The 25,681-nt window shown below is 36.8% G+C and overlaps 1 protein-coding gene across 2 annotated transcripts in view; it reads right to left on the reverse strand.

Moving 5' to 3' along the window:
• Positions 1 to 2,058: 2,058 nt before the first annotated feature.
• The window catches only part of KHDRBS3 (KH RNA binding domain containing, signal transduction associated 3), a 93,538-nt gene continuing 69,915 nt past the window's right edge, over positions 2,059 to 25,681 (reverse strand). The window contains exons 8-11 of one of the 2 annotated variants that reach the window (XR_005703787.1): positions 10,428 to 10,486; positions 6,235 to 6,384; positions 4,798 to 4,854; positions 2,059 to 2,797 (exon numbers count right to left, since the gene is read on the reverse strand). Coding sequence is in view for 1 of the 2 variants with exons in the window: in XM_040083928.2 (XP_039939862.1) it covers positions 6,293 to 6,384; positions 10,428 to 10,486 (151 nt within the window). In the remaining variant the exon portion in view is untranslated. Of the gene's footprint in view, positions 2,798 to 4,797; positions 4,855 to 5,773; positions 6,385 to 10,427; positions 10,487 to 25,681 lie in introns of those variants that run through there. The other variant, XM_040083928.2, reaches the window with a different exon arrangement.

Raw genomic sequence — 25,681 nt, forward strand, 5'->3', positions numbered from 1 at the left:
TCAAGTGGAAAGCCTGCCTGAAGACGAGGGTCAATGCACAATGAAGTATCTGAGGCTGCACAAACATTTATCTTCACAATATCTGCTTTAATACTAAATACCTTCAATAATTTTCATTACCAAAGGGGTTTTTCTCCCCATTAAACAAATGCAGCTCTTAGACAAAACTGCTGAGCTTGTGAAAGTAATTCTCAGCCCCTTCATCCAATTAGTCTTTTTCATAAAGTTATAACGCCAAAGATACTTGGATTCTTGGTGTACATTTACTGCAGCTGCCAGCAATGCTGGTGTTCTTGGACACTGGCAACCTGGAAATTCTTCTATAAATTTGGCCTTTTAGCACACATTTGTGAACTTACTACAGAAATCCAATAATAACAGCTAAAATAGTTTTTAAAAGATTGCAAAATTCTGTGTGGGGAAATTGGAGAAGAACCACTCAAGAACAGATTTGATTTTATTTGTACCAATCATTATATATGCATTTTGCATTGAGCTTTGCATTCTGATCTTTAAATTTTCAGTTCCTTCATCACCAGAAGTTCCAACATTAAATATATTTTCTTCAACATCACTTAGAAACATGTCTGATCTCAAAGTATGTTCTAATTCATAGTCATGGAACAAACACCTCATAGATTTGCTATGTGCCTCAAAGTGGGGTCATCCCCAAAAGAGCAGACACAATGGGAAAGGCTCTGATGCAGACTCGACAAGTCATTTGAAGCACCAGGTTCACGTCCTTCCTCAAAATCTTTAAAGTAAATTGATGTCACCTAGTACTTGCACCTGGGAACAGAACATCCCACAGGACTGTCCCACAGTGTAACATCACTGAGGCAGCACAAGGCTGCACTGCATGTGCTCTTGAAGTGAGTAACAAATGAGACCCAGATTTCACTCAAAACACAATCACAAGAACTTTAGTTTTTACCTAGTGATGACAAAACCCAGCAGAAAGGGGGACACAGAATCAGAGAATGGTTTGGGTTAGAAGGGCTTGAAGGCCAAGCAGCAAAGGCTGGAGACAGCCAGTCCTTTAACTCTTAGTGAAACAAAGTACTTGTAACCCCAACAGCACCCAACAGCTGGACGGCCACAGCCAGCCCACTTTGGCCGGACCCCAGCGGCTCTTGTGAGGCCACTGAGCAATCAGACAAGACCCCAGGAAAACCACATTTACTAGACAGACAGCCTTGAAAGTTACATGATAAGTCATACTAGCAAAATAGTTTAGCAATGACATTAAGCAGCCCTGTTGTTCATGACTCCAGAGTGGAAGGTGATACTTGACTATTTGAGTAGTTCATAGAACTCCTCAAATGAGCTTCTCCTGGTAGCCCTGGTGTCCAAATTACAGAAAACAAAACTGCATTCTGCTTATCTAAATTCCCCACTCAGTATCTATATAGTTTTTATACTTGGCCTGCTTTTAAAATCTCAGGTGCTGTTCCACACCAGAGGCTCCTGCCTGTCAGTCTGAAGGAATCATTATTATACATCTCTTGTGCTTACTCAAAGAAGTTTTTTTTCTTGATTTTGCTTTCACTTATTTAAATAATTACTATTGCTAGCCGTAGAAAACAGTTTAGAAATGCAGTTTTAGCACAGTGACAGATGAAGGCAGGGAAAACTTCTCCAGATGGTGAGATTAACTAACAAAATCACCTTAAATATTCAGAGGTTAAAAATACAGACTTTTTAATGGTCAGTTTTCTAAGTCTATTAAAAACTGCCTTATTCAAGATTATTTGATTGGTGCCACACTTAATAGGAAACCTTATTTTTATCCACATCCCCACAACTTCAAAGCTATTTTTCAGTAGCCAGTATATAGAATTAGAAGTTATGAAAACCCGTTGAAGAGGCAGCATTTTGGTGTGAAACTGTCAACTGGGATTGTTTATATTCAAAACAGCAACAGCACAGAACAAAAGTATGTTTTTGTTGGCAGTAAATTGAGATTCAGTGAAGAAAAATGCATCTGATAGAACCATAATTGACGAATGGGGCACACATGCTCTGCAAGCAGTATTTATGAAAAAGAACACAAGAAAATAAATTATATGAACTTTATTTCTGTAACAAATTATCACAATCACAATTAATATAAAACAAAAAGCACTGAGGAAACATGACTGTTGGATACAAGATTTATCAAGGTGTAAAAGCCTCATCCAAGACTCTACTACTAGAAAACCTGTGACTGTGTATTAGAGAAAAGATTTCTATGCATCAAACACCAAGTGAAAGAGAAAAAGCAGCATAGTATAACTGACAGGGATTAAACACCTTGTTATATAAGTTTCTGGAGGAAATGGAAGTTGGAGCATTATTTCTACCCAAGAGTCTTGTCTGAGACTTGTTTACAATTAGCTATTAAGAAAAGCTTCAGCAGAAGACACCAATCTTCATTTTAACTTATCCATGTTGTTCATACATTAGACAAGCTATTTCCAAAAGCATTTAAGTTCTAGTCATGAGACTTCACACACTCTCTTACACTTGCTGTATAAGGCTTAAAAGAGTCACTAAAGAACAGGAGGTTGCGTTATTGCTTTGTAACAGGAACTTAGAAAGGAAATGATTTATTGAGCTCCAAATAAAACAAAGTTGCATCACTATACAGTTAAGAGTTTCAATATACAATTATTTTAAAAAGTGTATGCTGTTATACACTTTAAGGCTTTCATACAAGCAACGCTGAGCAGGATTTTCATACTCTGTCTTGTCAGTGTCTGAGCACATGGGTAAGTACAGTGCTCTAAGAAGTCCATAATTAACATGGCAGAAGTTCCTGAAAAAGAACAAAATACACTTTATTTGTATATATCTTGAGACTAAAGACCATTAATTCTCTGAAGTCTGTCAGACTGTAAATAGAGGAATCAGACAATTACGCCTATAATAAATGTATATAGATCTAAGTAAGCATTACAGAAACTGCCATCATTGAAATTCAGTGGAAATTTTATAAAAAGATTCAAAAAAGGCAAATTATTGCTGTGATTGATTATGAATATTAACATTACTTTTTTGACTAGTAACATAGAGTAACCATGCAGTGTCAGAGTACAAAACTCTCTGAGAATTAAAACACACTTATGTTTGTCACAATGGAAGAAAAGCTGCCTTCTACATTGGTTTTCTTTCATGTAGAGACCTTTCTAGATTATTTTTCCCCTCTGCTCAAAATCAAATGGACTTAGAGATTACTCAACAGAAAAAAAAAAACCACCTACAAGAGAAATGCAATAGTAGAACAATGCTAGTGCATGTCTGCACTGCAAAAATACAGTTTTGAAGAATACCCAGTATAATTTGTTTGAACTGATGGTAGTTTGTTTTGTGGGCACAAGACATGAGAATTGATAATTTTTTTTTTTTGGAAGAGGCATGGAAAAATTTTCTTAGGAGAAATATGATGTATCAATGTAGAGCATTGGCAGAAGGAAGACTTAATTCATCATGTAATCATTCAGTGCTTCACTTAGATCCAGCCTCTATTATCACGGAGACACATTTTCCCACCCCAAAGGGAACCTAAAACAATTTCAGGTTCTCTAGAACTTCAGGGCAGAGTAGTACAGAAAGTGGCACAAATCACACATGCTGACCAGACATTAATCTTCCTTACTGGAGGCAATAAGAAAATATGGCATTAAATAAGAGTTGGATAAACAATACAGAACACTGAATCCACTTCCGATTCACTTATTTATTTACTAGCTACCCTTGCTAATAGGTATTTTAGTTTCAACCCCTGAAGTTTCATTCTGTCTATTTAATATAATACATGATGTTTGCAGATGAACAGCTTCTATGCAATTCATCATATTATGTGATTTAAGATGTGACCAGCAGGAGAGATTGTGCCAATTGTTACAAATATTTTTAAAAGATACAAGTATATTCAGTTTTGCCACAGCAATTCTAGCAGCTGGTATTAAATCTTTGCCCTCTGAGCACCAAAGAGGAGAAATCTTCTTCAAGCTCTCCTACTCTTAGAGTGCTTTGATTTAAGCCCTTAAAATGCTCAAAACAGTTCTAAAGCCATTTTGTATGTACAAAAGGTTCCTTTAGCCTGTGACAGCAGCCTGTTAAATTTACTGCAGTACACAGAGGCAGTGCAACTTATGCAATATTTCACAGTATAGAGCTCTATTTATCTGAGCCTTGTCAACTAAAAGCACTGAGATCATGAGGCTAGCAGGAAGAATTACCATTCCAAGTAGAAAAAAATCTGTTGCATTTAAAATATATACCACCTGAGCATAAATACAGTTAAATTATTTCTTACTTTATATATTGAATTGACCAGAAACAGTAGAGCTAGTTATTCTTTAGCTAATGTTTCTTAATGGATTTGTTCTCCTTCAATTAATGCCAGAAATCAGTCTACTTGTGCAGAAATTCTTGACTTTGAAAATCAGTTTACAAAATGTGTTTTTCATATTTTAGACATGCTTGTTAACCAGATTAGACTTTTAAATTCCTATATGAAAATTAAAAGTGTCAAATTACATTTGGTTTCTTCAGCTTCCTCTGTCTAATCAAACACTTAATTGTTTGAGATGCTGTCAAAGCCACGCACACCCTTCAATAAACTGCCAGGGGACTGTCCACACACTGTGACAGCTTAAGGTCCTGATTAATCAAAGTTTAAAACTATTACTTTTCCTACCAGAATTGAACACAGACAGTGACGCCTAACTTAAAGTTTTGGGCAGAATTAAGGACCTGATCAAACGTTCCATTATCTATCTAATAATTTCACAGATGAGTAAAGATACCTACCAAAGCATCAGAAGATTAGGGTTTTTGTTCTCTTGGCTGTCCAAGGAGGTGAGTTTCCTGACAAGAGAGAAAAGAAAGATGTTTTTTACTAAATTTCAAAGAATTTCAAGTAAAAATTAAAGAAAACAATGTAAATCAAACTATAATTAATAGAAGCAATGCTTAAAAAAGCGCTTTAGATAACATTTGCAATGTTTAAGTTACTAGAATTTATGGAAAATATAATATATTACAAACTATTGGTTATGAAGTTTTACAGTTGTTTAATAGGGAATAGTTTGTCCAAATTTAACTAGCTAAGCTAAAGCTTTTTAGGTGACTAAAACAAATTAAACGTTTTAAAATGAGAATTTAGGTGTCCTCACAAGTCTTTCCTACATTCTGAAATGAAACTTTCTAAGTTGTAGCCTCCCTGTTTTTATTGGTTATATTAAGATAACTTAAGTGAGATTAAAATCTTATTTGATTTATTTACCTTTGCAAATGAAGACCGTTTTAAGGGTTACACATCCTCTGCCTCTGACGAAAGCGACCTCAATTAGTCAAGTCAGAAAGTCTTTAAAAGCTTTGTGTTTATTGCTTCCAGCACGGAGCGAGGTGGTCATTAACGTACCAAAATTCTCATAAAAATTCCAAAGTTGCACTAGTGAAAAAAGGCTCAACACGGTGAAAACTAGTCACATCTTTTTCAAGAAAAGTCATTAGCTATTTTAAACCATTTTTAAACAAAAGTATTTTGATTTAATGTGGCACTCAAGCAGATCCATACCATTTGGATATTTTAAACAGCATTTATATCTACTGTGAGTATATAGAGAGATACATTTAGGTTTAAACCATTTTGTTTTAAAAGAAGTTGCACAAAGTTTAATATGAGCCTTTTATGCTGATCGCTGTTAAACATTTCTCCCTGTTTACTACTATTTATGAAGTTTTATTATAAGATAAAGCATGAAATTAATCTCACACACACTGATTTTCTTTCAAAAGTTTATTTAGTATCAAGCAAGGGTAAAACTTTGCTTAACACTACAGAACATTTCAAGACTTAAGTTACAAAATACCACATTATTCGCATTTGTAGTTTGCTTCCCTTTTTACGCATGTTTGCAAAGAGAAAATCTAGCAAATGGCTGAAAATAAAAGCTAAAAACTAAATTGTTGAAAACCTTTAAAATAAAAGGTTACGCTTATGTTAAAAAGAATGGACTAACGTATTTAGTAAACCTATTTTTTGTTAAACACTAGTTAATCAAAGGTTATTTTTTTGATCACCTATTTTTTCAAACACAGTTTGGAAATAACAAAAATCCTTGTTTTACATATCTTTCTGTCCAGGTTGCTCTTTCAACAAAAATGTTTTAAGTTCAGTCCATCCATTCAGATTTTTTATGCACTTTGAGTTAATAAAAAGGGATTGTTCATAGAAAAAATTACTTTGAACAGTATACAGGACTGGTGGAGATTGGATATTTCACAACATCAGACAGTACAATCAGTATCTGGCATATGGCTGGTCTCTGTAGACTCCTTTTGTTGTCCTTGCAGAAGGTGTCTTGTGTCGTGAGTTGGTCCATTCTTCTTGCCCTAGAAGGAAAGAAAATATGGTCAGAGCCCTTCCAACATTCTCAGATGCTGAACGTAATTTTTCTTATCTGCGAATCAAACAACCCCATTCTGTTTACAGAAACCACAGAGTACAAGTCTAACACTTGAAACAAAAAATCTGGGTACAGCACATCTATCTGAGCTATCCCACAGTGATTTCTCAGCACATAGGAGCCAGGAATGTGACAGGCTAATGGCAAAAATATTTGCGACTGTAGAAATTCAGCTGGACCTGCTTGTTGCAAATGCACAGAAATGTCAGCTTCTGTAGCTGACACACCAATAGTTGCAATGGGATGAAATGAATGGAAGGTATGAATTATGTATAAGGAAATAAGCTGCCCTCAGAAATAAGTTTCTTTGCATCAGTGCCAATTTAGGCCTAATTCAAACATGCAAACCAAGCCTCAAGTATCACTGCAAACACCTGTGGCTTTTAACATCCTAGGGCCAATATTCCATTTCTCTGGAGGTAAACATACACCTTCTCTGAAATATGAGAAATAAGAGGGCAGATTATAAAAAAAATATTAAAAGGACAAGGAATATTGGTTGTTTGAATTTTAGCTATAAAGTAAGTTTGTAGAAACGCTTGTGCTAAATTTAATGATTCATAATCCTACCACCTTTTAATGGTATTAAAAATTATAAAAAAGTAGAAAAAATATTATCTTAAATGAGACTTAGACCTATTATGCCAGGCAGTTGCAAAAGGGAAAGCACAGGATTAAACACAGAGTATAAGGAAATAGTACTTAGGTACACTTTAATGATGCAAACAAATCAGAGTACTATGTCACATCTGTGAGAACAAAAATAAAAAAAAGCAGCACTAAAAAAAGAAAGTAAACACACCTTAAAACAGTTTATGTGTTTCCATATTTATTTTTGCAGAATTGAACTGCCCTAAACAGAGAGGCGCTCCAATGAACCCAATGCAATCCAGAAACTAAAGGTGGAATCCAAATGTATGGTAGAATAAAATTTAGACATCACTATGTCTTTCTAGTCAATTAAAAAAAAAACAACCAAAACAAAACAAAACCAAAAAAACCCCCCAAACAAACAACAACAACAACAAAAACAACAAAACACCACCCGAAAAAACTCAAAGAGCCCCTGCACTTTGAATGCTGAGGTAACTTGCTCTGACATGAGATATCTGAAATTAGAAGACAAGGATCCCATATGTCAAGGATTCAGTTTCATAATCCCTTTGCAGAAGCCTCATCCTAACTACTTTTTCATAATGTAGATGGTAGGTGGCTGCCTACAGAGTCCAGGCTATAAATCATACCCAGGTGGTCAGGACATTTGCCTACGAGGTAAAAGGAACAAGTTCAAATTTGGTGTAAGGCTGAAAGGATTTAACTTTCACCTCAGGCAATTTCCACAGGCACCTGGTAACAACCTCTTGTGCTTCTTCATTGCACAAAAAGCAAGACTTACATTGAAAAAAAAAAATTGACCCCGAGCCTAATAGTATGGGCAGCTGGCTGAGGTGTAGGAATTAAAAATATCCTGGCTTTTAGACACTGCTGCAAGAACTGTTTAAACAAAAAGAGAAGTCCCAGTAACAGTTTAAGGGGAGTACTTGCTCTTCTTCAAGCAGCTGATCAAATCAGCAGAGCAAAGAGTTATTTTACTGTTTCTCGGTTATTTTGGTGCTGTTCAGGGCTCCAAATCCTAGAAACACTGATATTCTTCTGTGGTGGTGTGCGTTTGTTTTATCTATTTAATGTAATTTATATTGAGTTTTCTGTAATGGTTTGTTCCTTGTACCCCCCTGTTTTTACTATTGGTTGTAACCTGTCTGCCTGGAGTTAGAGAAAGTCCGTTATATGTCAGTCATCTCTTCCCCCTTTTATACCTAATTGTCAATCTCCTCTCTCTCCCCTTGGGCGCCCTGTCTGTCACCCCAGGACCCTTCCCTGGATTCTAGAAAGCTCCAGGAAGGGGTTGAGTGATAGGCTGGGGCCCTGGCAATCCCCTCTCTTCGTTTTTTGGTTGGCCCCCAGTTATTAGGTTTATACCCCTCATCATTGTAATTGGCTGACCGGTTGTCGCCACCCTGGTCCCCTCCCCTGTTTTTAAGCTCGTGCACACCTGCTCCCGGGGCTCTTCTGGGCAGGGGGTCAGAGAGTGCCGAGCTCCGTGCTCCCTCTCCCTGCAATAAACACCGTTATACCCTGCCTAGAGGAGTCGCCCTTTCTTTGGCCACCGCGGTTGCGTTCTCCATCGATCCGCTTGTCGCCGGCGTGGGGGAATTGAGAACCCACGGGGAGGAGGCGGCTCGTCCAGCTTGCTGCCCCAACCCATCCACGTTGCTGCAGTGCATAAACTGAGCTGGCCTGTGGCCACGCTGGCAAGCGCGAGGACGGACACTGCATCATTCTTCCTACATCCTCTGGTCTGTCACTTGCAGTTCTCAGGAGAAAACTTCAAATACCTCCTGGGAATATGAACTTCCTCCCAGCCAGCTCTAGACAACTACCTGCTCACTAGGCAATGTTACTTATTTTGAGGCATCTAATGTTCTTTAATATAGTGAAGATGGTTATTAATCTCTAACTCTGCTTTTAAGGGAAACACTTAAGAAATAAAGTGTATAACTATTTATATGTGCAAAAAGTACAGTGGCTGCAACCCATAATCATTCTTCAAGGTATTTATAGTCTTTCTCTCAACTTGAATAAATCCATCACTTAATATTCTGAGTGGCTGTGCTTTGATAAATAGAAAACCAATTTTAAATGCAAAAGCAATGAAAGATCCATATTTTCAACCTTAAATACTGCAATCAATAACTCTCCCCATCAGTCTATCTACATTAAGCAGTTTCATACATTTTTTCCCCCATCAATTCTGCATTAATGAAATAGTGTTAGGAATGGTTTATAATGGCAGATAGTTTATTTTAATGCTGAAATATCTATCAACACCAACGGAAAGTGCTGGAGGACAGAGGAATTTCAAGTGACCTCTTCTTTTGATGAACTGTCTTTCTCCTTAAATAAAATAGTTTAAGCAGATACGCTGGGCAAACCACTGCATTAGGTGCATTTATCACAACTTCGTTAAAGTCATTTTAGTTTCAAGCAGGAAGCACTTCCACATTGTGTTAAAGAAATACACCTCGGAAAATTTCAACTAGAGCTCTCAAGTCATCGAAGCATTCATTACTCAGAATCACAACTTTTACACAGGTTACTAACAACCCTCAGATGTTTGAGATTTGAGAGATCTAGGCTCTATTTCTCTGATACCTAGCCAGACACCTAGCATTTATCCCTTAAGCAAAGGTGCCTTTTAAAGTGCTTTATGCTTCTAACCCATAACAAATTTCTTTAATTAAACCTGCCACTACCACACTTCTATATTAAAAAAAGAAAAAAATTATCTTTATAACTGGCATATGCTTTTTGCTTCATTATACTTTGTTTTGTCTCTATTCAGAATAGTGCCCCATTGCTCTCAGGTCTATTAGCAACCTAAAGTACTTCCCTAACCCTTACATAATGACTCCTTGCTCGATTTCCCAAGACTGATGCATGACAATGAACTAAACCAGAAGGACCATACACGGCTAAACCACACTCAATTAGGCCCTAATTCAGCTGGGAGCTTCAACAGATTTCTACCTTGTAACAAGTCTCAATGCAAGCTGTGGCACACCAGAATCATTTGCTTTTGGCAGCCAAAAGTTCCTGGAAAAAGGTCCTCACTGCCCATTTTTTTTTTCTTAAATCCCATAGAATGTGACATGAAAAGGCTGCGTGCATCATGATTTAAGTTTTATTTTCTCTACTTCTTTGGTTTTAGTTTCCCATGAGTGCATTAGCTAACAGACCACAGAGGGGATTTTTCTCAATAAGCTCACGAGATCTGTGACATCTCAGGAATACCTGAGCAGCCACTACCTGATGCAGGACTAAGTCTTGCCTCATGGAAATTATCCTTTCATTACTTTTTTTTTTCCAGGAGTCTGCCGTTGCAGTGATTGAGCTCATAAAACCACTCACCATAGGAGTCGTAGGTGTCTTCACTCAGTCCGTGGCCATAGTCGTAGTAATCTCCTCCACTGCAGGGCAGCAGGGGCGTGGGGAGAACAAGAAAGAAAACATAGAAAGAAATATTTATTAGACATTCTACCTCTGAAAAGAAAGCTTGATGGATGTAGGGCATGCCCTAAGAGAGGTAAGTATCCATGTGACAGTGACAACTGTCCTTTTCATTATCGATTGCTACCTAATAGTTTGCTTTTATATCTTCAAATTCACTGATAAGAATGTGCTGCTGTGTGTGTACAAGTTCCAGTGCCTTCAAAACAAGACAGAAGAACACAAATATAAAGGCTATCATTTTAACAGGAAGTAATGACAATAGGAACTGTTAAAAGGTGAAAACTGTAGTTGTTAGGATTCAAAAGCATGGATGAATACCATAATCATGGCCTAAAACAGTCCTCCATTTCACAATGGTTTTTATATTTGTATTAAGACCCCTGAATGGAAACTGAAGAACAACCCTTATTACACATCATTCCATTATGTTTTTGTATTTCATGCAAGTCTAGCTACATGTAGTCTTTTACACAGTTTGTAGGATATGAGAAGCAAGTGCCTAAATAGTTATTTTCCGTTTCTTTCTAACCACAACCAGACTCATGTCTGACAATGTTTGGAAAATACTCTATGAAATGATGCTACCAGATAAGTAGACTCAAACTTTTTATTTCCCTTAATAGATTTATTCTGTAAGGAAAGATCTTTTCATAGAATCACCTCCTGAGTGAGAAGGAAATCACTAATATATGATCACCAGCAAGTAATTACTGATATTGACAAAATGTTTCTAACATAAGATTGATTAGATTGAGTCATGTTAAGGCTATAAATTGTTTATTTTGTTAAATAAACAATTTATAGCCTTAGCATGAATTACCAGGTAATGCATTTATATAAAACAAACAACACATCACAATTACTTCTGAACTGACAAAAGACTTTGTTGTGCTTGAGTTGTTTGTGTTTTAGGTTTTTGGGGTTTTTTTCCTTCAAGTTTTAAATCCCTCAAAATAACAATGCCATAAAAAATACAGTTTTGCTCTGTGCAAATGCTTATCTAAAAAGCCTGGATGAGTATTTTTTATTGCTGGCATAATGCTTCCCAAATAAAAACTTAACAAATTGCACTTTGAAGACCCACAAATAATTACCTCTACAAAACCTTTTCTCTAAGGTTTCTTAGGTGGTGTTGACCCCAGAATAAGGGTAAAGTTTGAATAAGAAGTATATTTTCCCTGCAGCAGCTGGTAATAAGTCTTTATTCTGACAATGAACTGAAAACTGACATTCACTATCCTTCCACATAACACTTATTTATTTTAAGACTGTGATTGAGTTTAGAAGTCTAATGCAGCTGAGCTCTATCCCTGCATCTGTCAATGCTGTCAGAATGACTTGGTGGAGTCTCATTTCATAGATGTATCTGTTAAACAAAAAAATTGCTCATTCTACAACACACAAACTGCAAAACAAACATCAGAAAGGAAGGAACCTTTCACTTATACTGAAAGTATACCACAACTCATCTTTATTAACAAACACTTCAAAATGAATAATCTGTCTGAAAGTACAAGGTATGATGGGAAGTAAACTTGCCCAGTGCAATTCAGTACTGCCTGCTCTACTTCATTCATGTTCTATGAATAATGCCAACATTCTCCAGTCAGTTCTGGAGTTGTTAAACAAACCCAAAGTTTCAGATGAGAAAACCTCAATACCCAAAGAAAAGAGTACATACAGATGGTTGTAAGGAAGTCTGGGCAGAAAAAACAAAACAAAACAAAACAATTTAAAAGTTTTAGAGTCTGAATATTCCATGGTGTTCTCAACCAAGACTGACACTAATATGTTTTCTTGATTTTTTTTTTTTTTAGAATTACAGAAAATTCTAGTACTGTATATGAACTTACAGCTTATAGAATTGTATTTTACTTCAAAGCAACTCCCTGCAAAAAACAAACCTATTCAAAGCACCCTACAGCAACACTAAACTTCTAAATTGTACATTTTAACTCATTAACTGAGATCGCCGATGTGAATTTGGCTGCAAAGACTTAAGTAGCCACATTAAATAACTCTTCCTGTGGACAGAAGATATGATATACATTTTTGCTTTAAAATCATCCTTTATGTTTAGACTCATATACATTATCAAATTTTTAGCAGTCTGACTAAATACTATTAAACTTTTCCCTTAATGAATTTTTTCTGCAAGGAGAGGCCTTTCCATACAATCACAGAAAGGCTTGCGTTGAAAGGGACCACAAACATCACCCAATTCCATGGGCAGGGACATCTTCAACTAACCAGGTAGCCCATGTTGCTCCTCTTCTCACTTTGTCTCATAGAAAGGAAAAAAAAAATCCACAAATTTAGATAATTTGCTTCTTTATTTCATGTGACTCCCTCCTTTCACAAAAAAAAAAGAGAAAACATGGATTCTTCCCCTTTTTAACCCAACAAGACTAGACACGGACTCTGCTTGGATGTCTTTTGTTTTCAGATGTGAACTGTCCTCATGAAACCACTTCCTTTATTTTTCCTCATTACCTATGCATCTACTTTTCTAGATAAATAATTGCATTATATGCTATATCTGTCTGAGTTGTCAAGCGTCTTCCTAACCATGAAGTAAATGGTAGAAATGCAATTAACACTGGAGTATCTGCTGTGATTCAGATCTTTTGTACACACAGACCTTTTGCTTATATCCCCACTTTTTAACATCTTTTGTATTTCCATTCCAGCATAATGGCTTTGGGCTGACAAGAGAGAAGACAGATGGCAAAGAAAAATTGCTTTGATTTTCCTTGTCAGCATAAAAACTTGAAACCACTTAATGCTATGGAAGGATTAGAAAACAACAATAAATTTAAGTACATTGTTTCTAATTGCTTAGGGCTGGGCAGTAATGCCACAATGATCAGAGGAAGTGTGAAATGAGGCTTAAATAGTGCAAGTAAGGCCAGGGGGAGAGCCTGTTTTCTGTGTTGAGAAGGAGCTTCAGACAGAAAGGAGGAAGCTCAGATTTTAGCACAGCAGCACTGATGAAGTAGAAATGCTTCTCTAAGACTTTATTTAGTAAACTAGAGGACTGGGAAGCTTCCTGCCATTTTTCTAGAATCACTATGAGAAGTATCTTAAAACACTTTAATTTAAAGGTATTCAACATAAGCCTTCAAAGGCCTTATGAAAAATGACCTCAATTTCTCAGGCTTTTCTACTAAGCTGATTTGTTTCTGAAAATATCTTGATGAACTGCAATAGAACAAATGTTTATAAAAACCAAATAGGAATAACTGCTCTTGACGTGATGGCGGAGTCTTAAGGAACTTCACCTTTTATACTTTATTGACTATTAGGTTGCTCTGCCTAGAGATACTGGAATATTCTCTTAGGAGAGATATCAACAAAACAGTAGTTTCAACCCAAGTCTCATGGGTCCCTCACTACAAGACAGACACTGAGGTACTAGAGTATGTCCAGAGAAGGACAGCAGAGCTGGGAACAGCCTGGAAAGTCAGTCCTGTGAGGGACAGCTGAGGAGATGGGTGTTTAGCTATAAGCCTGAAAAAAGAAGGCTCAGGGGAGACCTTACTGTTCCCTACAATGCCCTGAAAGGAGATTGCTTCCTGGGGAGAGGTCAGCCTCTTCTCCCAGGCAACTATGAGTAAATGGGCTCAAGGTACCAGGGTGATACAGGCTGGACATCAGCTCGAATCTCTTCACTGAAAGGGTGGTCAGGCCTTGGAATGACCTGCTGAGGGAGGTGTGGAGCCACCATCCCGGGAAACGTTCAAGAAATGCCTGGATGTGGCACTGAGTGCTGTGGTTTAGTTCACAACGTGGTGTTTGGTCAAAGATTGGGCTAGTCTTGGGACGTCTTTTCCAACTTTAATGACCCCGTGATTCCATACCAGAAGAGGTCACGAGGCTGTTTTTGGGACAATCCTAAAACAGGCAGATCAACCACACGGTCCAAGTGTACTTAATGCACAAAGGTAGTAAAAATATAGCACACTTAATTCATGTGATTGACACAGCTCTTTATATTTGATACAGGCATTTTTAGAATGGCCATTATGGCATTTCTGTATTTGAACCAGAAGCAGTGTGGCAGGGAACCTGCTTGCCAAGAGGAGATTAAAAGGTCTCTGACTGAAAGCTTCTAGTTTACTGGAAAATCCCAGACTTAAGCACTGACAAGCCTGGTATAAGCACCAAGTGGTCTGAAAGTTTCTTTGGCTTCTGATGAAAAACAGCCTTGGCCAACAGTTCAGCTTCCAGTAATGCTTATTAGGAAAAAACTGACCACAATTTCGGCTTTTTCTTTTTCACATGAGTATCACAGGGAATTTTGATCCCTTCAGGCAGAAATCAGGGCAGTTTCAAAAAGCAACAATAAAACCCTTGCAAACACCAAGGCTTCCCTCTGCCAAGGGAAGCTCCAGTAAACACCACCCTTTGTGCTTCCACCTAGAGTTGCACAGAACAAAGCAGAAAAAGCAAATGAGGATCTCCCTAGGAACAGTTCTTAGAGGATAGACCCTGACAAATGTGATCACATCTGAAGAGAACCCTTCCATAAGGATAAGCCACTTTCCATTATTCCTGTCAGATCTTCATGCTCAGCTGTAATAAAAAGCAACAGCAAACAGGAAAAATGCCCAAGACAACAATCACTGCAGTGAAGCTTCTCATAACTCCATAATGTCTCGAACATTGAGTAGCTGTTTTCAAAGCTTCTGTGGAGCACTAGAACACCCTATTCTGGAACTCAGCTTACAGTGGGCCAGCAGAAATCCAGAGTATCAAGGAGACCCACATCTTTTCTTGCATTTTGAAGATACTTTTTTAATTAATACCCAGTTCTGCTGCTACTTAGTAGATTTCTTTAGTACATATTTTTATTCCTGAAGCTCAGTTTATGTCTGTCAAACAGACAGTCATCTCAGAAAACAACTGAGACCCCTATGTGAATGCTTTATAAAATAGAGAAAAAGACAATCTTTCTTGAATCATAGCCTATTGCACTCTCAAAATAGATAATACAAGCAGCAGATCTATTACCTGTAATCCTAAAGGGTGACCAGAGATGCCTTTAACTATCACTATTTAGGAATTACTTTTTATGGCAGAGATGAGAACATCACTTCTGAATAGTGAAACATCCTCAGAGGCATCTGGCATTCTGGTACTACCTACCAGCCACAGACCTAACTAGGTATTTCTAGCAGAACTCTACACAGCTGATTAGAGTAGTTCTACCACCTGAAATGTCCAGTTATTGCTGTCTCAACTCAATTAGTGTTTCCCCACTACAGTCTCATGTGCCACCTCTCAAAAGAGGAAAGGAAAATGGCAATTAAAGGAGGTGACTGAAGCACATGGTATAAATAAGGTTTCTCAGAAGAGCAGCAGCAGGAGCTACAGCTTTACCTTGAAACTATAAATAGAACACAGCAACAATACATCCCACCCTCATGAGAAATGCTAACCATACTAATGTCAAAAGTTCGCTACATTAAATAAGAAAGTACCAGCAGAAAACTAGAAACTCAGGTTGCATAAATTCAGCATTTTGGTTTGGCTGGTGATTTAGAACCAAGTCCAAAACACTCCACACTTCATCTGTCAGCAAAGCACATTGTGAACAGCTACCAGAGGAGGCAAAACTTGAAGTCTCTAACTACCCAAGTGTGTACCAATCATATTTCAGCTGCTAAATGGAGAAAAAAAGACATGAAATGACATTAACACCAGGAAAATGTTTTCCTCCCTCTCCCTCCAAACAGACAAGATTACGCTGGGTGGTAGAAGCAGCAGAGAACAGTTAAGATCTGAGAGGTATCAGTCAAAAAATCCTTAGACTATTCACTGCTAATACTGGAAAGATCTGGAATATTTTTCCAGCTAATTCTTGGTTATCCCCCAAGTTCTGCATATGTTGTTTTCAGAGATCCAAAATGTCACTTGTCACAGACTGGAGTACAAGACAACACTGCCTCTAACACACTGCCCTCAAAAAGCACACAGGAGGTTTGTCACCATTCCATCATCACAAATACTGCTCCAGAAGATATACATCATACCTTCTTCTCTTTCTAATTTACTGAAGGAACAGTACAACTTTCAACTTTTTTCAAAGTTTTGTACAACTTTCAGCCTTTCTAAAAATCTGTGGCCTTACCAGTTGAAATTGAAAAACTTCTGGGAGAAAAGGTATCATTCCATTCTGGTTTTATATAATTCAAAAATAATGAAAGTGCCATAAATGAATACATTTGGTAAAAGAAAGATTAGGTTTAATCGTTTTCAGGGCTGCATAATCATAAGCTTTACCATGTTCAAGATCTTTCCAGTTCTTCCCTAACATCCTTTGCATCAGCAGGGTCAAAACCTTGTCTCTCAAAGTACAGTAAGGCAGGACTCTTCCTCCTAAGGACAATTCAAGCCATTTAAATGCAAAGAATCATTTCCTGGCCTCATGTGAGCTCCACCACTTCTATCCATACGCATGTTTCAGGTGCTTTACACACAGCACTCACGATACAATTAAACCAAGATAAATGTGGTTATGATGGCTACCAATACATTATTTTTCATCATCTATACTTCAAATATATCAAAATGGTGCTTAAAAGCACAGTTTACAGCCCTCAATATTTCTACTGAAATAAAATACAAAGACAAACATTTAAGACCATTACGAAGTTTTCTTGCAACCATCCCCCAGTTTTAAGTTGCCCAATTAAGTAGGTATTTCCTTACCAACAGAAAAAAAGCAAGATTTTTCTTCCCTTGAAAAGCAAACTGAATACAACAGGGTACTCAGAGAAAAAATTGCAACTTTCAATTACTGCTAGTAAGCAGCCAGTGTGTTGAATGTCAACCAGAAAAACAGTGTCAAATCTTTATCGACAAAAACATGCTCTGTGACAAAAATATGTTCTGAGCTGGTGCAGCCTGATTTCTCATTCAGCTAATAGGCACTGGCTTCCAAGTGTGAGTTCACAGTGAAGTTCCCTCTTCACCACACCAGCAGAAAAAAAGTCTTCCCTATGTATATCTATGTCATTCTCTAGTCTGCAAATGTAAATTTAAGATGTCCTTTCTCTAGTCTGGAGAGATTATGTAGTCTCTTCTCCTTATCTCTGGATCTCTTAATCAAACTGCTGGAAAGTTAATTATAATGTGAGATGTTTGAGAAGTCCTTTCTAAATGAATAAATTTAATTTTTAAGATTGATCATCCATGTTCTGTCTCTAAAGCCAATATATCCAGCAGCATTTCTTCAGCATCCTGCTGATGCCTGGCAACTGAATATTTTCCCTTTTTCTTTGTTACCTCCATCCTCCAAGCATAAAGAACCTTATTTTTAAAACAAACTTTAATTAATCTGAAGCCTTCATATTATGAAGATTTTTCAAAACTGTGACTGATTCTACAAGTTACACTAACAGATACAACACAGCACTTCATGTTTAAAAAATATTCCCTGTTAATGATTTTTTTTTCCTATTTTGGACTTGGAAGATCCACTTTGGCCTTTCCCCTCCTCATGTTTTCACTTGTGCAATCAGTCAGCAAAAAAAATTCAAGTCTTACCGAATACCAATCCTCTTTAATCGTACTGTGGAATTCAATCACCCAGTTAAAGATGCTGTAAAATCACCTAAGTAAAATCAAACCAATCATGCAAATTTAATATAATTTTATGAAATAATGATTTTTCTTGATTTCTCAATACTTGCAATTAGATATTACTACTTTTTGTACTACTATAATGATGAACTTCTGCGTGGGGTCAGTGTGGTATTAGCTCCACAAAGGTTTATCACACTTTGAGGGCTGCCAGCAACTTCCCAGAAATGGCTTAAGAATAGTCAGGAAGACAGCTCGATCAGGTGTGTTTTGAAAAAGCAAAAAGGTCTTAATTAAAGCAAAAATAACAAACTATACAAAACAAAAGAATAAATGCCGTGCACGGTGCAGGGAGGTCCCTTGCACCTGCTACGACACCCCAAAAATGCCCCAAGAATCTCCATGCTCTCTCAAGTATTCAAGGGGCTAGGAGGGGTTTTTGGCAATCTGCCCAATAGAAAATACCTACATTACCTGAAGAACAGCTCAAAAGTCTAACAGCTGCTTTTGTGTTAGCACTGGGCCAATTATGGTGAGAGAAGCATAAAAGTTTCTGATTCATCTTCCTGATGAGCTCAGGGGTGAGGCTTAAACTCTCTTCCTAATCTGGGAACATCCACTCGGGTGTGGGTGTGCACTGCAACACTACAACAACTGCATATTAGTTTTCTAAATTTATTTTCAAATGCATTTTTACTTGTTTCCTAAATATGGAGGCACAGATACGGTAAAACTTAATAGCAAAATCATGAAAAAAACAAATGAAATTTATTGATTATAATTAGTACAGATGAAGAGTAATCCTAACATTTATTAAACAGTGAAGCCATCTACCAGTATCACCATGAGGATTCAAAAAACCTTTTCCAGTTTTATGAGGGCACTATGAGATACTTTTATGTTTTTTCCATCATTCGAGCTGAACCATGATAACCTTACTCCTTTTTACGGATATTTCAGACAGGATTCTGTAAATCAATTTAAAAAAATAAAATACACTAGATTCACAGTTAAAACTACCTATGCTACTGAAGCACCTCTGATTAGTTTACCTTATCACATCCCAACATGTAATTAAAAGGAAAATATCTATCTAAACCTGAAAATTAGATCTGAAAAACTGCAATAAATAATCTCTTAATAACAGAAGTGCCAGAATTAAGCAGGAAACCACATGCCAGGATTTTCATTCAAAAACTACATTAGCTTATTTATGCTAATGCTTTAAGGCTTTATTTTGCAGAATTATAACTTCCAGTACACTCTGATACATACCAGGTGTTCATAAACAACAGCAACACAAAATGCCAACCCTCTGCACAATCCCCAGAAATCAAACTCCTGCAGCCTAATTTGATTTTTTAGTCAAAGCATGAAATACAAACAGCTACAAGCATTAAAATGGAGAGAATTACATCTTGGAAAACTACAGTAACAGACACTCGTTTGCATATAATGCATATTTATACATCCTGGAAATGCATGATTGCTGACAAACTCAACAATGTAAATTTAAAACACTGAGCATCACAAACAAACTGCTAGCAATTAACTTTCAAATGCCAATAGCAACATCTCCATAAACCAATTTCAAATCCATATGCTCAGCTCTTCATGAAAATCCCATAATCTTTTGTGTGACTACTAAGCATGGTTTCAAGAAACACCTGAAAATTTGAGCTCCTAGTGGGAAATGAGAAGGATATTTCCAAGAGCTACATACTAGGAATCAGCTTCTCTTACAACAAAAGTGCCTCTAGAATAACATAAAAAGAAGTACTTAGAGATTTGAAGGATTTTAGCAAACTAATTTAGTTGTATTCTTCAGGCATAAGTTGAACAATGGCCACTGCTGGATTTCAAGGCATTTTTTTACATCCTTTTCAACTCAGCATCCAGTTTCTCCATTGTTAGGTAGCTACCACAAGCTACCAAACACAAAATTCCTCAAACATTTCACACCACTGGGTTTTTGCGCATAATCTTCTTTCTTACAAAGAAATTTTCTGTCTTGAATCAGTCCCTTTTGAAATAAATGGTAAATAAAGTAGTGAATGATAAAGGAGGCTCAGGAGGAACCTTATCACTCCCTACAACTACCTGAAAAGAGGCTGTGGAAACGTCTTCTGCCATGTGAGAAACACTGGATATTGGGAAAAATTCCTTCACTGAAAGGGTGGTCAGGCATTGAAACAGGCTGCCCAAGAAACAGTGAAAATTTTAAAACAAGTGTGGATGTGGCACCTGGGGACATGGTTTGGCGGTGAACATGGTGGTGCTGGGTTGGCAATTTTATTTGATCCTGGAGGTCTTCTCCAACATGAACAATTATATAATTCATAACACCATGGTTTTAACATGCCTAGGACTTAACATAGGGGCAGTTATGTTTTCACACGTTTAAGTAAATGATCTAACAAAGTTGCAGCATGTAATTCCCAACACATCAACAATAACCACAGAATGATTTAGTGGCACTGAATAAACTTAGGTGTACTAAAGAGTATTTGCCAATTCCCTCAGCTCATATTAAGTTAACTGTGTGGCTCCAAGGCTCACAAGCAACTTGCAGGGATTTGAATTTATCACATTTTGATATGATTGGAATTGATAGTAATTATTGTTAGTATGCACAAAGAGCAGCTAAGAAACCCTACTTAAGCCAATGGCAAAATGGTTGTTGCCAAGAGAAATCTATAGCACCATTAGGTGAATATGGAAACCACAGAACAATGCAGAAAACTATAAACAAATCCAGCAATTTCTCCAAGTCCTAATTTTCCCACTTTTATGCATGTGTTTAGACTGAATTCTGCAACACAGTGAAGATGAGATCACCTTGACTGAAGATGTAAAATACTTTAAAAAATAGGAAAAATTACATTACTACATAAATGACTCATTCTTGTCCCTCACCAGACAGACACTGGCATACAGCTACACAGTGTTCCTCCCATAGTTTAAGGCTTCTGATCTCTGTTGTAGGCTGAAAAATAAACCTAGAAAAACCCTTTTTGTTTTTCCCCTGGGAAAAGCACCCCATTCTAAATGCTAGCAAACAAGCCTAAAGAAGTTCCTTGTAACTTCTGAGTGTCTGAAGGAGACAGATGGGGTTTGTCCACATTCTTTTCTCCACTACAGTAACTGTGTTAGACATTCTCTCTCAATGGTAAACTTGAAAGCACACAGTAAAGCCTCTAATGCTCCTGGAGAGCTAACAAACCCAGCCCCCTTTCTCAGCAACCCTGCCACATAATCTGGATTTCAGCACCAAACCTCATTCCCTGGCATGTTAACTCTCTGCAGCATCTGTCACTGCTATGAATGGTTGATCATAAGTACCTCTGTAGTCATCTCAATGCCATTAAGCAGATGGCAGAGCTAAATCTGAATGATGTAGTACATCTCCCTGGTGGACTTTGTTTCCATACACCACCATTATTCTACAATTCCTCAGTGATAAATCTTACGTATTCTAGAGAACATTAAACAGTGAGCTGACAACGACAATTGATTTATTAGCATCCATTTCCCTTTGCCATATTATTGTCCTCAAAAACACTTGTGCAGATCATATATGGAGTAACTAAGGGACCAAAAGCACTTTGGCTCAATTTGAAGCCTATTTCAGAGATTTAAAATAACTAGATTTTTTTCATGCCGAAAATGTTTACACTACAGTTTTAGATGAAGATTGAACTAAATCCTCTTGATTCCTCCACAACACTATTAGGTGAAGTTTCATAATAAAATTGATCAAGCATTAACACTGGGCCACTGAAGCACCCACTACTTTCTGCAATAAATCCAAGTAAATTACAATTCTAACCAGGCTTGGTAAGTCCTTTAACAGCGAGATAAGTTGTATAAGGATGCATAAATGCTGCTGACAAGTCTACACGTGTCTGACATAGGCAAATATCAGCACCAGGAGTCACGAGTTTGGCTTTCGCAATTACAATTCATATTTTATCATAACATCCTGAAAAGGTGCACAAAACTGCACATGTGAAATTATGTATATAGGATAAATTCTATGATGGAATTCCTGACTACATAATATGCCCTTGACTGTGTATGATGTAACTCTACAGCCTGACTGCATTTTGGGGCATGAAGTAATAGAAGGGTATTGCTTTAAACTAAAAGAGGAGATATTAGAAAGAAATTCTTGACTGTGAGGGTGGTAAGGCACTGGCAGAGGCTGCCTGGAGAATCTGTGAATGCTCCATCCCTAGAAGTGTTTAAGACCAGGTTAGATGGAGTTTGGAACAACCTGGTCTACCACAAGTTGTTCCTGCCCATGGCAGGGGGTTGGAGCTGAATAATCTTTACAGTCTTTTCCAACACAAACTCTTCTATGATTCTATAAAGCATTTGCTACCCTCTGATTTTCAGAAATTGCAAATTTTTTTTTTAAATTTAAGATTGTTTTGATTTTTTATTATAAAACTAAACAAACCAGTTGATTAAAGATCTCAGTTTATACTGATAAAATTATCTAACAACCCCTCTGAAAAAAAACACATGTAATTTAATCTTCTAAAAATCAATTAGTTATCTAGTAAAGTGCAGTATAGCTTCAAGGGATATTTTAAGCCTTTTTGACCATAAAAAATAATTCTGTTAAAGGACATCCTAAAGCACTGTTTGGGGCTTTGTTGCAAGAACAAGCAACAGCGGATAATAAAATGTTCTAAAGGAAAACAACATTTTTTAATAGGATTACAGGGCATTAAGATAAACAAGAACTCAGAAAACTCATGTTTCTCTCTCTGTTAGTGCTGTGGCAGGTTTTAACTCAAACTTCAGATCGCCAGGCATAAAGAAGGATACAGTCTCACAAAATGTCAAATAAAATACCGTTAAACTTCTAACCACTCATTACTTGGTATCAGAAAGCAGTTAGTACATAGAATGGAATAATTTATTTGCAGAACAAAATCTCAACTACCTTAATGCACACAAAAATACACAGTTCATAACTAAGCACATCACTCATCCTAATCCAACTCAGATTTTGCCATTTCTGGGAAACACACTTGAAATGTCCAGATTAAAAGAGCAGTAAAGTCACACTGTGTTGTGCTAAAGATTGAGGTTGGAGAATGCCTTCTTGTGCACCTACAGCAAAAGATTTGATGTTGTACAGCCTCTTTGAGATCTCCAAAATTCCTAAAGACAATTTAGGTTCTACTGCAAGTTTCTATCAGAGGAATCACTAAATAGGCAAAATGTTTAAAACAAAAATGAAAATTTTAACTGATTCCACCCTATCACACATTGTACCTTGTGAGCATTAAGTCCTGTTCCCACACTCAAACTCAGTAATACACTAAAACCTACTGCAAGTAATTTAATGAAACAACTAATTTTCAGTCTACCAGCTATTTCTCAGATTTCCTCTTTAATACACAGTATCACTGATATCACAGTATTTCTAGAGAAATCAGTACCAGAAGACATACTAGAAATACTATTACTTCAAGATTACTATTTTCAATTTAGAGAAGGAAAGAGTAAGTTATTTCCACAAGCTGGTCACCAAATGATGCATTTTAAACACATCACCATGTGCAAATGCAGTTTCTTTCAATGTTTTATGAGGGAAAAATAATAAAGAATTAATAAGGCTAAACTATGAAAACAGTGCACTTTTCCCTAATTTCCTTCACAGTAAAGACATTGTAATGGACCTAAATATGATAAGTAGCTCATTGTGGCTACAGAATGATATTTTGCAATATGGGCTACTACATGATATTCAGATTAAAGACAGGAATGCTGGTCTAGCTAGCTCAGATGGCTGCTTATAGTTACTACTTTTTGCCTGCCAATACTACCCTAAACATCCTTCTGCCAAGACAGAAATATATTCCAGAAAATGAGTGTTGCTCTCCCTGTGAGAAACATGCAAGTGAATAATTTCTTGTTTTCTTTTACCAGAGAGCAATTAATAAAATTAGGGGAAAAATGTCAAATCATCATTAAGAAGATAAATTTGTTAAAATCTAACAATATATGTATTGTGAAACTACAGGTAAAACACAAAGAAAGCAATCGTTTTATGAAATATCTCGTTTTGGACAGCTAAGCATGTGCGCATGTATCTAAGAACATTATACACATTCTTATGTATTAATCTTTTACAAGACCAATTTCATTCCTTGGGAGATTGCTTTTTTGCTAATTTTAGTTCAAAGGAAGAAAATCTCAGTGAAAACCTTAATGTGGAAAAAAAAATCAAATCCAAGTAATGTTTCATTTTGGCTCAGGCAAATTACTTTGTAATGAAGTCCAAATGTTTGTGCGCAGTAAACTCATTTACCAACAGTACAAGCAAGAAGGCAGAACAGAATTGCCAACATAAAAGTTGAGGACTACTATGGCAATTGTCTTTTGGAGAAAAAAAAATCCATTACCTGCAAATGTTCTTGAAATGTAACACTCAATAAATAGAGTCTCATATTTTGAAGGTCCTACACTGCAGATCTCTTAAGTCATATTTTTATCAAGCTTAGAGTCTGTAGGAGCCAATAGTAATTTCATTATTTTAGTTCTCAACAATGACACTTGAACTTTCCACTATGCTTTTTCACATTGACTAAGTTGTTGAGCACAGAAAAATACTCATTTACACAAGAAAACTGCTGTACAGTTGGGTGTGACAACGCAGAGCAGATGCCAGGTGTAAACAGCTTTGTTCTCAAATTTGCTGTGAATAGTTCTGTACTATTTCAGATAAATCTGCACTGTAAATCTTACATATTTAGCAGAAGGTAGAACAAATGTACCACAAATACACTATTCAGTTTAATTCAGCACAAGGGATTTATTAGCAGGAACCTCAGTAACCCTACCTCAGAAGCAGGTCACAACTTTGCCATAAAATTTCAGGACATTGTCGAAGACGTTGAAACATCTACTACTGAGCAAAATATGAATGCTTGGTCCAAGAGAAAAAGAATGAAAATAAATTACAGCTCTGTAAAAGGTGGACAAGAGTTCTGTTTCCAGATGGGCACATTGGAAATGTCCAGAAATGGAGATTATCATCCAAGCTGCTACATTTGTAATGGGATTTTTGCCATGAACTTCAAACCACATAAAGGACGTAGTTTGTACCTCACAAAATGTTTCCCATTGTTGGGTCACATTGTTATTCATGGAGTTGCCAAATAGTGACTGCTTTGAAGAAAGCAAAACTTGGGAAAAAAAATCAAAAGTGCTTAAAATTTGTGCTGAAAATGAAGTGGGAGAAAGAAAACAAATTGCAAGAGATTCAAATTTGTCACAAGGAGCTCCGCAGAGGAGGAAAACAAACTGACAGGTATATTTTTCTTACAGTCAAATAGATGTAAAATACTGGAACACAACTTTGTAAAAGTAACAAGAAAATTTAATCAGTTGTGTTTCAGAAAATTTAATACTTTCTATAAAGTTGTATTTTTTCTCCTCTCCCCTCCTTACCCACTCTTCCATCCCAAAATGAGTCTGAATTAAATTTCCCCAACTTTCCTTAACTTTTGAAAACTTTGATTTACGATTTGGCATCAATAAAACCG

This window comes from Hirundo rustica, chromosome 1 (assembly GCF_015227805.2).
Source record: "Hirundo rustica isolate bHirRus1 chromosome 1, bHirRus1.pri.v3, whole genome shotgun sequence".
In the NCBI taxonomy this organism is placed as follows: domain Eukaryota; kingdom Metazoa; phylum Chordata; class Aves; order Passeriformes; family Hirundinidae; genus Hirundo; species Hirundo rustica.